The sequence below is a fragment of the Mastigoproctus giganteus genome, chromosome 10, assembly GCF_048544385.1.
Source record: "Mastigoproctus giganteus isolate SK-2022 chromosome 10, ASM4854438v1, whole genome shotgun sequence".
NCBI classification, from domain to species: domain Eukaryota; kingdom Metazoa; phylum Arthropoda; class Arachnida; order Uropygi; family Thelyphonidae; genus Mastigoproctus; species Mastigoproctus giganteus.
Window position 1 is genome coordinate 99,049,438 of NC_143584.1, and position 17,191 is coordinate 99,066,628.

The following is a 17,191-nucleotide window of genomic DNA, read 5'->3' on the forward strand; positions in this document are numbered from 1 at the left end:
AACAATTAGTTATTGTTGTGGGGAGCATCAGAATCATGTCACTCTAGTGGTAGTGCCACCTTACTGATAAAACTTTGTTGCTCAATACATTATAATTTTACACATTATAATAAGCAATAATCAGTTCATGACCACAGGCCAGAGGTGTAAAGATGCAGCGAACTGCATCAACGGCTGTTGTTTAACATGCAAGTGTTTAGGATTTTCTCAAATTAACTAATAGTACTGTACAGTAATTAGTTGTTGTTCTTTTGAATACATTAAATACAGTGCACAATGATGTTTTACTATCGTTGTGCACTGTTTTTCCCTAGGTTGACAGGATGTTTTGATAACTGCATTGCCTTAATCTTCATGCAGGCTGGATGATAATTGCTTTTACTACCTGTATGTGACGCAACTTTCTTACATTAATAAAGAAAGATTTTCCTATAATGGCAAAGATCTCTCATAAAAAGCACTCTATAAATCATGTTATTTCAAATATTCAGATAATGAAGAGTCATTTATGGGTGGTTAGAAATTTTTCTCAAAATATAAAGAGAAAAAAATTAATGAAGAGGGAAGTGGTTCTGTTCAGTCTGCCAGGAGAAGCACATATAAAAATTGCAAAACGGCAGTAATCCCAATATATGGGAAACTGCATGTATTGAACTATTCTGCAAAATTTACCTCACTATCCTTAGAAAGATCAAACTCGCGTGAACTATCCTTAAAGCAGGCAATATGATATGGTCCTTCACTAAGGGTAACTTTCACAGGAGCTCTAGTCATCATTTCCCCAGCACCTCTACCAAAAAATATAATTCAAGTTGATAAAGCTACTTATAATGTATCATCTATTCTAATTTAATAAGAGAATCATTGAAATTAAAAAATACAAGTGAAATATATTCACAGTAATTTCAAAAACTCATTTTATGAATTTTACCTAAAATGAAATTTGTTTTCATACTATTTTTGAAACGACCAATCTGCTACTAAAGTAATGCTTTAGTACACGGTTTGTACAGGGGCCCCCGGTATCAGAGTAGTCGTTATCCTAATCCCCACAGTTCTGAGGTTGCAAATAACATTGAACAATAAATTTTTGGTCATATCTTGTTACGGGCATGAAAGTAAGTTTACTGTATAGATTTTGGGGTGCTAAACATGGAAATAGTGCTTAAAATGACAGATTGGCTCTTACTTTCAAAAAAAGTATTTTTTTTTAATTTATACAAGGTATTTTTATTTATATGGCAGTATGATGTAGCTACGAACATATCTGTATCAAACATGGGACCTTTCCACCTTTCACTTGTATACAACAATAAGCAGCTATCATGGCGGCACTCCATTTGCTTTTATTATCTTTCCATCAAGACCATCAGTGTGGTCTTGATGGAAGAACTCACCATGTTCGTTGCTGATGGCACTACAGTTTGGCAGCAAGAAATCCAGGTGTGGGTGCAAGAAATGCATCTTCAATGGCATGTTGCACCCCAGATTTTCGTAAGTAACATGTCTCATTACTTCATAAGAAATAATGAGATCTTCCGCAAGCTGCCTGTAGTTCTCAACTTTAATATTTCCTAGAAAACTAGCCAAAATATTTCAAAAGGCTTTCCATGCTGATTTCTCACTATCACAAAGGACACATTCGAACTGTTCTTCTTTGAAAAGTTGCCTTATTTGTGGACCAAAATGAAAGTGTCTTGGAACACCCACTGGTATAGCACTTCCTCTGGTGGGTGCAGGATATGTGCAATACAGTACACATAGGGAACAGTAAACAGAAGAACTAGTTGAGGTCCGCCACATTACATGTGCAGTTGTGGCCAACCTTCCCGTGGTGTAGACGGACATTGGGCAGGTTTTCCAGGTGATCGCCTTCCTGGTGACAAAGAGGCCAGAAACAACTAAACAATATAACACACACAGTGCACAAACATAACACTACACAAATTTCTAGCCTTTTATAGAGTCCTGTATCCATAACCAAGGCAGAGATGAACTGACGTTCAGGTGCTGTCCTACACTAGATAATATACATGTCTACATACATGCACTGAGTTTTCGGAATTTCTCTTGCAAATATATGAACGCAGGACCATTCAGTTCCAAAGCTTTAACGAAATTTTTCATGAGCCCCAGTTTGATATGGAGTGGTGGAAACAAAACTTTATTTGGAGGACCACTGTAAATCAATCCCTTCTTCTTTCATAATAGCATCCAACACATCTTTAAAATATCTCTTTCTTTACCTCCAATGGTTTTGATAAGTATCAGAAACTTTTTTTTTTTTTTTTTTGCGAAACTTGATTCCTTTTGTTTTGGTACAAAAAACTAGTTCTACAGATATTGTTTACAATTTTAATTTTTAATTTGGTTCTCCAAATACGATAAACGTTTGCATTGATGTTGGGTGAAGGAAAAACCAATAGCGTCAGGCCTGGCCATTGAGCTTGTAAAAATTTGGATGGACATCACCATGGAGGAATGACAAGTGTTCCATCCATGTTGTTGACCCTTAACTGGGACAAATAGCGCGGATAAAAAAAATATATATATATTTAACTTAATGCTTTCAATAACCCAGTTGGACAAGATGCTATCTATGAGTTCTGTTTTGAGCCAGCAGACTTTCAAGTGTCATAAAGAAACCAAGACAGACTACTTCCACTATGAGTGTATTAAATATTTGTAATAGCAACACTTAAGTGGATCATATACTGTCATACAAATCACCTCAGTAGTTTACAGTGTGCAAACTTGCACTAATGTGTTTTTTTTCGTTGTTGTTGTTGTTATTATTATTTTTTTTTTCCTTCTTGATATGAATTTCTTATAAGAAATAACAGAAAAGGGGAAGGAAAGATGCATTTCATCACCCTAACTTGTCAATGCTATAAGAGGGAGGTAACTCTTAGTGTGCTTATATGTGTTATTGTACTTTTTTTTTTTTTTTCTGGTGGAATGGCTACTTGGACCATATTGCACCTATCAATGAACTTAATATTATTTGTGTTGGCATCTATGGATGAAGTTAGAAACGATCATATAAACCTGTTTGTTTCAGAAAATAAAAATATTCTGTAAGGTTTGATTTTTTGCCTATGATATGGCCAAGTTACAATTCCTGTAAGTTTGAAACGGATGTGAATGAAATTAGATGGGAATTGTTATACAAGGCACATTCAACAAGTATATGTTTTATTATGAGTGGTCTGTGTCAGTACGTACACTGTGTTGTTGTTTGTTTGTTATTTGGTTTTTAGGAGCATTAGCAACTAAGGCCATATTGCTCCGGGAATATGCGATGGTCATTCCCTGACCTTTCCGCATCCTAAATATTTGGGGTGACGGGCTCGAACCCCGGTCTAATCAAGAAGCGTGTGCTACGCACTGCTGCTCCTTCCCACCTGGTTATGGAGGCACCTCGCACACTGTGGAGGATCATGATCTGATAATAGGAACAGATGAGTGTGGCCTATTTGGGCTCTGACCAGGACTACCACTTCTTGTCTGTTTGTACGGAAGCCCATAATTGTGGAACAGGTTTAATTTCAAGGAGTTTGTTATGTATATGCATTTGCCACTGAAATATCTGTAAAGGTCAATGGCATTTGCCATTGACCTTTACAGATATTTCTTATATGCATTTTGTAATCACTGATAGGTACAAGAAAATTCACTGGAGCTGTGCTGGATGGATGCTTGGCACCATTATCTTCAATTTAATTTCCTGGTATTCCAATATGGCCTGGGATCCAGCAGAAGACAACTTTTTGCCGATGCTCTCCAACACAAATAAACTCTGTTCTGATGAGCTTTAGTAATTTGATGAGTAGGTGGGGAAATGTTTTGCATGGCTAATAAGGCACTTTGAGTCTGTGTATATAATGCTCTTTTGGGAGATATAAAAAAATATTTTCCAGAGCAAGCTTTATGGTGTATAATTTGGTGGTGTAACTATTGCATTCTGTTGGAAGTGATACAGAAATGGTAGTGTCATGGAATACCACTGCTGCATCCATTCCAGGCTCTGACTTTGTCCATCAGTATATATTTTAGCGAAGTCAGGATAGCATTGTTGTGTGTATGTGAACAAAGTGTAACTGTTGGATGTGAATGTCGGTTAAAGAGTGTTTTCCCCATTGATGGAAATAATTGTCACGACGGCATGATGACAGACCATGGTGGGTCGTGATCTCTGGATCTTGTAGGACTTTACTGAAGTACGTATTCCAATATTCTGCTAATTCCATTAACCTAATACCTGCAGGCCGAGTTGCCTGTGGTTTGTTTCTATAAAAGGTTGTGAACTGTAGCTCAATAAATATTGACCAATTAGGATGGGTCGACTGGCTTTGGACCTTTGTTGCATAGTTTAGTAATATCATCTTTCCCTGATATTTAGAGGAGCTTCATAGGCTTCAGCATACAGACTTTACACTGGAGATGTTCTGAAAGCTCCTAGTACTATTCTTAGGGCTGAGTGTTGAATAGGGTTGAGGTGAGATAAAGCACTCTCCCTAGTATAACTGAAGACAGGTGCACCGTGGTGAAAGCTGTAATGACCTGCTCCCCAGGTTGTTGCTGATAAGGTTCTGAGTATGTTCATCTTTTTTTGACAAGCAATCTGGAGATGTTCAATGTGTTTTTGATAATTTAACTTGCTGTCAAAAATTAAGCCAAGCAGGCGAATACTATTTGCTACTGGAACAGGATCATTATCTAATTGGAGTTCGGGATTAGGATGCATTTTACGTATGGTACAGAAGTCAATGGCAGTAGATTTCTGGCTGGAAAGTCTGTAACATTTTGTACCATCCAAATCTGGATCCAATTTATTGATATCTGCAATTGTCTCTCAATGTAGTTCACGTTTTGAGAGTGACAGGAAATTGTGAGGTCATCGGCATTAAGGTATGTACCCATTGTTTTCGGAATGAGTTCAGTTATGTGATTCATTATAACTGTGAATGGAGTGGCACTAAGAACAGTCTCTTATGGGATGCCTTCTTCTTGGTCAAAGTTTTTAGACAGAGTTCTTCGATAACAAACTTTGAAGGACCTTTGTTGTATGAAATTTTGAATGAAATATGACAAATTGCCTCTCAGGCCAAGATCCTTCAAGATGCCAAAACGGCATGTGGTGTTAAAGGCTTTCTCAATGTCCAGACAGATCATGACAAGATTTTCCTTTTTGATGAAAGCATTTCTGATGTTTGTTTCAGCTTTAATCATGAGATCTAATGATGATCGATTTTTCCAGAATCCAAATCGGTTGTTGTTAATCAAGTTTTGAGACTCTAGAATACCAAGTTAGATGATGATGGATCATTTTTTCGAGGGTTTTGCTCAGACAGGTGGCAAGAGAAATTGGAAATGCTTAGTTAGTTATTTGGTTTTTAGGAGCATTAGCAACTAAGGCCATATTGCTCCAGGATATGCAGTGGTCATTCCCTGACCTTTCTGCATCCTCCGTATTTGGTGGTGATGGGCTTGAACCCCGGTCTAATCAAGAAGCATGTGCTACACACTGCTGCTCCTTCCCACCTGGCTACGGAGGTGCCGCTTGGAAATGCATATTCGGTAAAGATTCGATTGGAAAAGATCAGTACTGAAATGTAATGCTAAATTTCATAGCATTACATAAAATATCCCATCAGGGCCAGTAGCACTATTCCTTGAGTAGGTAAGAGTGCTGAAATTCTAACATGGTGAATGGTTGATTATAAGGTAATGCACACATGTCAGCAAAATTCAGTTTGGATTTCTCAGTTACATGTTTAATTTTTTGAAATGATTGGTCATAGGTGGTTGAAGAGGACAACTAAGAAAATGTGGTTGCTAGTGCATCTGCGATTTCTGTAGTTGTAGAGATTTCCTGTCCATTCCAGTTAGGTAGTGGGAGAAATTTACCATATAACAGTTTTATTTTTCTCTAGATCAGTCTGATACCTGTATTTTTATTTACTGAAGAAGTGAATTTAACCCAAGATTCTTTTTTTGCTCTCCATCTGATATAACGGGCTTTTACTCTAAGTCGCTTATAATTAATAAGATTGGAAGTGGTTGGAAGTTTACAGAATAGATTCCATGCTTTGCTTTTCTCTTTTTCTGCATTGTTGCAATTTTCGTCCCACCAGTAATCTAATTTTTGTCTTATCCTGACTTGGTATTGTGGAATGGCAGTGATTGCAGCTGCTAGCATTTGATTTGTTGTGTTCAATAACAGGGTTGACGGAAGAGGACGCGATGATATGGACGTCGAATGTGGCAAGCTTGCTGTACTTTATTCAGTCAGCTTTTGGAAATTTCCGTTTTACTAGATTATCTGTTGCTAAGGAACAGGAAGTTTGAATTTTACATATTATTGGATAGTGGTCACTGTTGTGAGGATCGTTAACAGTTCCCAATCAATACTTGGGTAGAGTACTGCAGAACAAATAGAAAGGTCTATTGCAGAGGTTTTTCCAGTAGGAAAACAAATATAGGTAGGGGAGCCAGTATTTAATAATGTTAAATTCTGTCTGACAATCAGCATTTCAATAAGCTTTCCATGCCTGTCTAACCTGGAGGAACCCCATAATGGGTGGTGTGCATTAAAGTCACCTAGTAGACAGAAGGGAGGTGGTAGTTGCAGGATAGGATCTTTGATTTCCTGAACAGTATATGTACGATTAGGTGGAAGATAAATTGAGACCAAAGTAACAGAGATACCAACTACTACATGTGCAGCAGCGGCTTCTAAGGAAGTTTGCAATGGAGGGAAATCTTTGAGTCCAGAAGTATGGCTGCTCCTCCATGAGCACTATTAGTGATTGCATTTTTGATTGCAGGGTAAGCTTGGGGTGTCAAGTTGGTTTCTTGTAGGCACATGGCAATAGGATTGAAGCAGTGAATTAGTTCATGAATATCATTGATGTTGCTGTGAAAACCCTGCAATTCCATTGAATGATGTGTTTCATTATTTGGTTCTGGATGTGGAAGATGTATATGTCTGCATTTTGTGAATGGATTGTTTATACTGGTCCGGTTTTGATTTTTCTTTTCTGGGAAATGTGGGACATCTTGATTAGTTGCTATCATCCATATAATGTTCTGCGTGTATTCAAAGCAGTTAATCTTGGCCATTAGTTTCTTTTTCCATGTTTGTTAGGCATGATTGCTTCGTGTCAATAGGATATGATTTTTCAAAATTTTTTTCCACTTGACAATGTGGACTCTGGGATGGAATTGTGAGTTGCGTATTATTGCTTTGGTCTACTGAGTTCAGTTTAGATGGATGCTGGATCGAGAGGACTGATCGAGGCCAGTCTGATATTTTTGGAGATGGACACTCCTGTCTGACATGCCACTGATTCATGGTTGTGGATAGCAGAAGCATAAGTGCATTTTGGTATACTTAAATTGACCTGTTTTCTCGCTTCTTGGTAAAATACTTTATTTTTGATTTCATATTTTTGTATTTTTTTCCCTAACTTCCAGAGTTCACAATCTATGGAGTAAGCTGGATGGTTGCCACAACAATGAGGACACTGTGGTGTAGTTGCCTTGCATCCACAGTTAAGACATGTAGCATCTCCATACACGCTGTGTTGTATTAGTTGCCTGACGGCACTGGGGGAGGGTTCCCCCCATCTCCATGAATGCTGTCTGAGAATGGCCAAATTTTTGATATTATTATTATTATAATAATTAGCCCTTGTGTTTCAAGGAAGCCTGAGGCTTTTGCTGCACCAACTAAAAGGAAAAAAAATTTTCTGAGTTACCCCTGAGAGAGAGAGAGAGAGAGAGAGAGAGAGAGAGAAGGGAATCACCAAGAAAGAGAAGAATGGTGATATCCAGCTCAGGACCCTTGGTGTTTATACCATCTAAACAGATTTGGGATATAAGGCCTAACGTGGCAGTTCAAGTAACCTGCTTTTACAGAACCAGGTAAATTTGGTGTGCTGAAAGAAATAGTAATAGATGCTTGTGGTGTAAGAAAGCAAGCATATGAGCTTATGTAACATCAGCCAAAAAATAAAATAAAATAATAAAATAAAACAAATAAATAAAATAAAAATATTCCCTCTAAAGTTTGTCCAGTTCTTCCTTGAATTTATTTAAGCTATCAAGCAGCATGTCGTGGCTCCCCTGCCTGTGCTCTCTGTTGCTAAAGATCACAAGAGCAAGGAACAGTAATAGTAATCTTGGCATGTGATGCAAGAAAGCAAGCATATGAGCTTATGTAGCATCAGCCAAAAAAAAAAAAAAAAAAAATTAACACAACCATTCCCTCTAAATGTTTGTCCAGTTCCTCCTTAAATTTATTTAACCTATCAACTTCCACAACGATAGATGGAAGTTTGTTCCAGCAATTAACCACACGCTGGCTAAAGGCAAATTTCTGAACATCTATTCTACGTGTCTACAAATTTATTGAATGATGCGTGGAAATATGTTACTTCGACAATCATATTGAATTGCTTCAAGAAATCGAAATTAAATTCAAATGAAATTTCAGTTGTAGATGAAGAAGATGGAAACCAAGAAAACAACTTACCATTATCCAAATAGTTACTCCCCAACAACGGTGTAGGTTTTAATACAGATACCATTGATGAATTTGTACAAGTCGATGACAACTTATTAACTATTGGTCTTCCTACAGAGAGTGACAATGTAGATGCTGTGCTCAACAAAGACGATAATGATGATGGTAAAGACAGTGATTGTGATGATGATATGATGACAATTGAAAGTGAATTAAAGTCAGTTCCAACAATCTCATAAGCCCAAGGTGCAATGGATACATTAGTCAATTTTTTTGAAGAAACTGAGGCAAGTAATGAGACTTTTAATGCTTTGAGTGTTTTAAGGGGAAACAAGAAATATCAAAGTGAAATCTTTAAAACAAACATGAATTTTAAAATTCATAAATAAAGACTAATTGAAATCATGTTTATTATTAAATAGTATTGTTTTTAATTACAGAGAAATAAATTGTTTGCTATTAAGTGTATGGTTTTAAAATTACAGACAAATAAATTGTGTTTAATATTAAGTGTATTGTAATTTATACAAGCATATTAATACAAATAATATGAAGGTATGTACTTATTTTTTTTTTCTCTCTAATATTTCTTTTGTTTTTTGAATCTATCTTTTTATCATGTTATTGAGAATTTAAAAAAGAAATCGGAGGTAGAGTTAACTCATCAATGATTCAAAAGTGTTCGTTGTTTAATGGCCCCAGGGATTTCCCCATCTACACTATCACTGATATAGCGAGTAATGGTTATAACGACGAAATTTTGTCAGTCCCTTGATGCTCATTATAACCAAGTTCGACTTGTATATGAAATAGGTAAAATAATGGGTTGAAAAGTGCAATGGTAACAGAGAGATAAAAATAATGGTTGAAATAAATATAAAGATGACATGAAACCTGTACCTGAATTTGCAAAGCAGCAGCAAAGGATACAAAAGATTATGTGTGAGGTAGAATTGATAAGTCTATTTAAAAGTGCTCAGATGGATGCGTAAATTACATAAAATGCCATTACTAATAGGAGAATGATAGCAGAAATAGGAGATATTATGTGTGTGTGTGTGTGTGAGAGAGAGAGAGAGAGAGAGAGAGAGAGAGAGAGAGAGAGAGAGAGAGAATATGAATAGCCTATGTGATATGATGAGTTAAACAAAATTATAGGCTGAATTACAAAACCAATTAGATAGCAAGAAACTATAAAGCAAAAATTATTAAATAAAATGATTAAATTAATATAAGGAGTAGTAGCCAGAATCAGATATGGCTGGGTAATTTTGGATATAGGTCCAAAAAGGAGGTAGAGAAATTATGAAATTAAAATTGATGGTACCTAAAAGTAAATATTGATACATAATCAGGTATTTCATCAGGGGACTACGCCTGATCATGTATCATAGATTGCGTTTCTATACTTGTTTCACATTAACAAATATATTCATATTAATGCAAATTTTTTGAAAGCACTAAGAAAAGATCCCAGGGGAAAAAATAAAACCTTTTCCTTTAATTTTCATTTAGTTCTAGTAGCTATACTAATCACCTACATTGTCCCCTAAGTTGCAGTGCAGCTTAATGGCCATTTCATTGAAATGGATAAAGAAACATATTTGCCATTAGGGCTTTCAGGCTTGAAAATCATAGACTGGTATGTTTCTGAAAAAACATATTACCAAGCTTTAGTGCTTAAAAAAAGGCAACCAGCAACCTGAATATCCTACCTTTTTTCATAATACATTCATTAACTAATCAACCATTGAACAAAATCTCTCCTTTGGTAGAATAGAGATGTGAAAAGTACTGCTAGATCACCTAAAATGGTCTTAATATTGCAGTGAGGGCACAATTTGTAGAAGCTTATAGCACTTACTGGAATTCTTGTTAAAATATGCTTGTTTATGTGTTATCATCGATGAGACATGAACAAGCTACTTTGAACCTCTACTTAAGTTGCAGTCAATGCAGTGGAAGCCTCCATGTTTGCCATACCCTTCTACATGTTGTTAGCAACAATCAAAGGTGAAATAAATGGTTACCATGTCCCATGATTATGAGAGCATTTTTGCCATTGATCATGATACACTTGGAAGATCGGTGATTGGCGACTACATGTAGCATTTCTTCTACTGAAAATTTATCACAGGCAACCAGATGTTGGAAGTTGGTGTGCTCATACTCCAATGCAAAGCCCTCAAATCGTACAGTTTAGACGTTTATCAAGCAATTTTCTCTATGCAATTTATAGAGTGCTCTTAGAAAACAATATAGTTTTATTTCTTTTCTTGTGTGATATTCTATTCGTTCATTTACTTCAAGTGGTTCTGTACTTGCAAAGTCAGAAGTTAGAACCCAAAAAGGGAATTCGCCTTTCTTTTTTCTAGTCTATATATCAAATACTAACCACTCTACTAACTTCAATAACCACTTGGTCACTAGCGGCACAGCACCTGCCTCCAAGTGGCGGTGCCAGCAATCTGGGGGAAAATCTATCCCTCAGGGTTAAAAGGAGCAGGAGCAGAAATGTAAACTAATATATTTCAACATTTAGAGCCAGAGCTCTCAACATGACAATGACACCGACCATGACTTCTCTCTTTTAAAGAGACTTAAAAAAGACACAAGGAAGCAAGAATCTCCAATGTTCCTCATAGTGCATTCTTTGTCATGCCAACCTGTGAGCAAGCCCTCTCCTTTCATCATCCAGAGATGCTTAGAAAATGCCGCAGGTTCACCAAAAATGGTTAAACATCTCCAATCAAGAGATTTACTAATAGCAACATCTCACTGAAGGCATTGAGTTGTTATTACAGCTAACTTGTTTAAGTGGAATTGCGATTCAAATCACCCCACATAACACACTGAATTCTTCCAAGGGAGTGATCATGGAATGGGATCTATTAAACAGTTCTGAGTAAGAAATCATCCAGGAGTTAAAGAGCACACATCTCACATGCAAAAAGAATCATGATCAGAAAAGATGGTAACTTGTTAACCCCACGAGAAACGTAATCTCAGACAATTTTTAAATTCTGTAGAGTGGGACCAACTGATGGTGTTACCAACAGCAAATTCTAAGTGGGAAGCATTCAAGGAATTAATCGTGAAAGCTACTAGACTTTTCATACCAATTAAGAAATATTGTTCAAGGTTTAGGCCTAAATGGTTGTGAAATGAGCTAATGAGACTTGTGATGGAGAAGAAAAATGCATGGGATGCATATAAATTATCAGGTGACACAGAAGCCTATAGCAGATATAACGTTTCTGGAGTTGAAGCCTCCATGTTTGCCACACTCTTCTACATGTTGTTAGCAACAATCAGAGGTGAAATAAATGGTTATCATGTCCCATGATTATGAGAGCATAATCTGTAATCAAGTTACAAAGGAGATTAGGCATGCAAAGGCGGATTATGAGAAATGTTTGGCAAAGGATGCCAAGAAAAACAGCAAGGATTTATATAAACTCTAACAGAAAGGGAATGTATCAGATTGGTCCACTTGATATCGCTGGTTTGACTGTTGATGATCCTGCTCAGATAGCAAACAAACTGAATGAGTATTTTGCATCTACATTCACACATGAAGAGTTATTAAGCAAGGAAAATGCAAGACGTTTATCAAATTGTAACAGGGTGCTTAATGATTTTGTAATAACTGAGAGAAAAGTGGAGGGAAAATTGTTGAAGATAAACATAAGAAAGGCACATTTCTAGTGTATGGGATCTATCCAGTTATATTAAAGGAGGCGGCAAGGGAACTAAGCAAACCCTTAGCCATAATTATGAGAGCATCCTTGAACTCAGGGGAAGTCCCCACAGACCGAATGTATCCCCAATTCACAAAGGCGGGATCAAAGGGTGACACGAGCAATTACAGACCAGTTAGTTTAACTTCTGTTCCGGGTAAAATAATGGAGTCACTGGTTAAAGATGCATTGCAGGATCATCTAGACAAGACTGCAGCAATAATTCAGACATAGCATGGGTTTGTTAAGGGAAAGTCTTGTCTGACAAATTGATTAGATATTATGATGTGGTTACAAAGGAACTGAATGCAAAAAATAATTTTGATATCATATACTTGGATTTCAGGAAAGCTTTTGACACTGTTGCGCATAGAAGACTATTGTACAAATTGGAGCAGAATAGTATTAAGGTTAAGTTGCTATAATGGATAAAAGGGTGGTTGAGCGGGAGAAGACAGAGGGTGGTAATCAATGGGCACTGCTCTTCATGGACTAATGTTATTTGTGAAGACCCACAGGGTTTATGTTTGGCCCACTGTTGTTTTGTATATTTATCAGTGATAATTGATGAAGGTATATCAGGCTTAGTGTTGAAGTTTGCAGATGATACAAAGGTTGGCAGGGTTGTTAATGACAGTAATGGCAGTGTGCTACTGCAACAGGATCTAGAAAATTTGGGAAGATGGGCTGAGACGTGGCAACTGAAGTTTTGCATTTGTCAATGTCAACATATGGGTAGAAGTAACCCTGAGGAACATACCAACTGTGTGGTACTACACTTAAGGTGGTAAAAAATGAAAAAGACCTGGGAGTAATTGTGCAGTCAGATATGAAGTTTTCTGAGCAATGCAGACAGGCTGCCAGGGCAGGTCATGGGGTTTTGTCAATGATATACAATAATTTTGCTAGCAGGGAAAAGGAGGTGATTGTGTGTCTGTATAAGGCAATGGTCAGGCCATGCCTTGAGTACTGCGTACAGGTCTGGAGGCCTCATTTTAGGAAGGATATAGATTTGCTTGAGCATGTACAGAGAAGGGCAACAAGATAGATTGGTGAGGGGAATGAAGGGATCCTCTTACCAAGAGAGGCTTAAGTTCTGCAAATTGCAGTGGCTGGAGACTAGGCACCTGTGAGGTGATTTGATTGAGGGGTATAAGGCCTTTTCATATAAAAGGTCATGAGCATGGTTTGTAAATTGTATTAGTTACCAATTCAAATCATTAAAATGCACTACACTTTCATCTTTATCATATGTTTTTATCTTTATCATATGTGTGGCTTTTTACGTTATTATGGTGATATGTGTTTCCCCTTTACTGAAATCTTCAATCGTATAAAAAACATAAATTTTCAGAATCTTCTTTTCATTACTTTTTTTTTTTTAAATTTCATAAACTTGTTACTTCGCGCAAATCGTGTTAGTTGCAATTTGTGCGTTCCGTTAAAAAATGCTTATGCATGCTATTGAAATTTATAAAGAAAAGAGAAGATTATCTTGGAAACAAACACCTCTAAAAGCATTTCTGAAGAAGATGACTCCTTGTGCAACAAACCAATGAGTGCCGAGCCAGTAATGAGTGATCAACGCATGTGCATTTAGTTGATGAAGAATAAACATTCAAACATTCTTGGAAAACTGTATGTTAGCCAAAACAGGCTACGTTTTCATTTCTTTGTATAAATCAATCATTGTTTAAACAAACTAATTAACCCATTGTTTAAACAAACTAATTAACCGCTATTTTAAACCTCAGGTCTATGGGAAATAAATTCTCTCTTTACGAGTTTTCACTTTATGAGGGCGCATTAGGAACGAATTAACTCGTAAAGTCGAGAACTACCTGTATTGTCAGGTGTCAAATTATAAAAAAGTCCTGTTTCGTCAGAGTTGTAGATAAATAAATAAATAAATAAATTTTCTGTTTACACTCCGGGACGACCAAACGGTCAGAGGAGTTCACAAGATAGACAGAATACAAGAAACAGCACCATGTTCAGCAGTCACGGGCTTGAACCTCCGGTCATTCAAGGCACGTGTACTTATGCACCCGCACGCCTGACCACTAGGCTACGGCAGATGTCTTTGTCATTTAAATCTTTCTTGATTTCTGCCCAAACACGATCAATCTATCTATTTATTTGCCATCATTGGATTTGCAGATAGAGCTTCTCTACTAATTTTTGCATAAATGATGTTATGTCGGTTTTTAAATAAATTCAGCAAACCGTTGTTACACATAAAATCATCACATCCAATTGTTTAGCAAATTTTTCTGCTTGAGCCTTCAAGATCGGACTGTCTGTTGAAAATCCAGCACTTCTTTGTGTGGTGAACCATTGAAGCACTGCTTCCTTAATGCTTGTAACCTCATACTTTCTAAAATTTTTTTTTTGATTATGTTCTTTTCCAGTGCCAGATTTTAGCAAGTGCGCCTAACCCTCAGTTAATGTACACAATGCATTCTTGGAAAACTGTATGTTAGCCAAAATTATGCTAACCAAACATTAAATTCCCATATTAACCCATGTAACTTGAAAAAATGCAGCCTGATATGCAAATACAGTTGAACTTGGTTATAACGAGCATCAAGGGACCAACAAAATTTTTTCGTTATAACCATTACTCACTATATATCAGTGATGAGTTAAATCGACACACTATTGTTTTTTTTTAATTCTCAATAACTTGATAAAAAGATAGATTCAAAAAGCAAAAGAAATATTAGAGAAAAAATAATATTAGTATATTCTTACATATTATTTGTATTAATATGCTTGTATTCAGTTTTTAAATTGATCCCGCCAACCGTTGTTACATACAAAATCATTGTGTCCAAATTGGCTAGCAAATTTTTCCACTTGAGCCTTTAAGATCAGACCAACTATTGAAAATCTAGCACTTCTTTGTGTAGTGAACTATTGAAGCAATGCTTCATTGACGTTTGTAACCTCACACATTCTAAAAAAAAAATATTTTCTCCCCAGTTATGTTCTTTTCCAGTGCTGATACGTAAATGTGTTTATTCTTCCCCAATGTCGATACTGTTGAAGAAGGCAAAGAAAACTTTTTACACACTTCAACATTTTTTGCACCACGTTCTAACTCACAAATAATTTAGACTTTTTTGGGAATCAAGAGACACTTTCTTATGTTAGTAGACACGTTTCAGAAGGAAGAGTTCGTTTCTAACTGTTTATAAGATAATGATAAAGTGATCTACATACAAGGTGATTATAAGTCCCAAAATGCATACAAAGTTCTTAGAAGTCCCGTTTCCAAAATTCTTAGAAGTCCCGAAATAAATTTATGGTTCAGTGAACACAAGACAATCTGAAAATAGGGTAATGCGACAAGTGGAACGCAGCACTATTGTATAGCCCCCATTACTGGAAGGACAAGGTCATAAACCGAACACTAATCTGATGCAGGTGGTCATAAAGCTAAGTCGCCCTTTTCATTTTCGTCTATTCCAACAATTGCATTTTTTCGACTACCCAAGCAATTAAGAATGTTTTCATAGTTACCAAAATTTGTTCAGTATATCCATGTAGTATACTTGTTATAACAATGAGTGATTGTATGGGAATACGTGTAAATTAAAATCATTATGGTTTTTTGCTCATTACAGCCATGATCGTGTTATTTCCGTGCTCATTATAACCAAGTTTGACTATATATATATATGAATACAAATACTACATAGGTTTTTATATTCATATTGTGAATAATAATTCCTTGATAAAAATGCAAAATAAGGAGGTCAAAAATGTCATGTTTTTTCACTTGAAAGATAAAGTTATAATAAAAACAATTTTAATGAAACATAACTTATTTACTGTACAATAAAAAGGTATAAGAATAAAATTTAAACACTTAACAAGTTAAGTTTAAGTATGCTTTTATATTACACATTTTCTTGGTTTAGAAAATATTTTTTATCACTACTTTAGAAAATAAGGCCCCTCTTCAGGTGAGGTCTCCAGCCATGGTCAGTTTTGCTGTAGTGTTAACGTGGCCCCATTCCTACCCGTATGCAGTACTTTGATTTGTTAATGTTAAACTTCAGTTTCCACTTCTCAGCTCATCTGCCTAGCTTTCCTAGATCTTGTTGCAGTAGCATACTGTGTTAACTGTCATTAACAACCAGGGGTGGCTCGTTGGTAGGCACTGCAGAACTGCAGCACCCCCAGCTTTTTAAATCTAAATATAAAGTCAACACAATGCACTGAATATTTTTATTAACAGATCCCGCATATAGTATACTCATCCTCTATTTCCAATAATCATTTCAATATTAAACAAATAAAAACACGAAATAGTTTGACTTTGAAGTTTAACCATAGGTGGAAATGTGCGCTACCTGCCAACTAGTCAATGCCTAGTTGACGGGTTGCCAATACGCATTTTTTTTAGAAGTGATAAAATAAGTCAAAGGAACTGTGGATCCTTTGCAGTGCCAATTTGAACACTGCACCAAACTTGAATGAAAAAGTTATTAATCTATTTTCAACACACAAAAACCAAAGAATGGATTTTATTTTTAAATACAATTTTGAGATTGACCAGGTCTGTTAATGGTAAATGTCCAGTTAATGTTTTGTAGTATTTTTAACTTGCTTATTATTATTATTATTACCATCTCTGTCTACATGTCTTAAGACCAAGGCAATTTAATATAACTTTAAGAAGCACCCCCCCCCCATACATCAGAGTCACAAGCCGGCACTGTTAACAACCTTGCCAACCCTTGTATCATCTGCAAAATATAGAGTAATAATGCATTTTAATTTTCTGCCGAAGCCTTTTCAAAAGTTATTTCACTTTGGATATATCCGTTTGCTTGACATTATTATCACAATGACTTGCTACAAGGCGCCTCCATAGCCAGGTGGGAAGGAGCAGCAGCAGTGCGTAGCACAC

General features: G+C 36.2%; 1 protein-coding gene across 4 annotated transcripts in view; it reads right to left on the reverse strand.

Annotated features, from left to right (window-relative positions):
* The window catches only part of Opa1 (Opa1 mitochondrial dynamin like GTPase), a 648,761-nt gene that overhangs the window by 484,496 nt on the left and 147,074 nt on the right, over positions 1 to 17,191 (reverse strand). For all 4 annotated transcript variants that reach the window (XM_090383387.1, XM_090383386.1, XM_090383389.1 and 1 more), the window contains one exon: positions 673 to 790. In XM_090383387.1, coding sequence (XP_090239513.1) covers positions 673 to 790 — 118 coding nt within the window. The remainder of the gene's footprint in view (positions 1 to 672; positions 791 to 17,191) is intronic.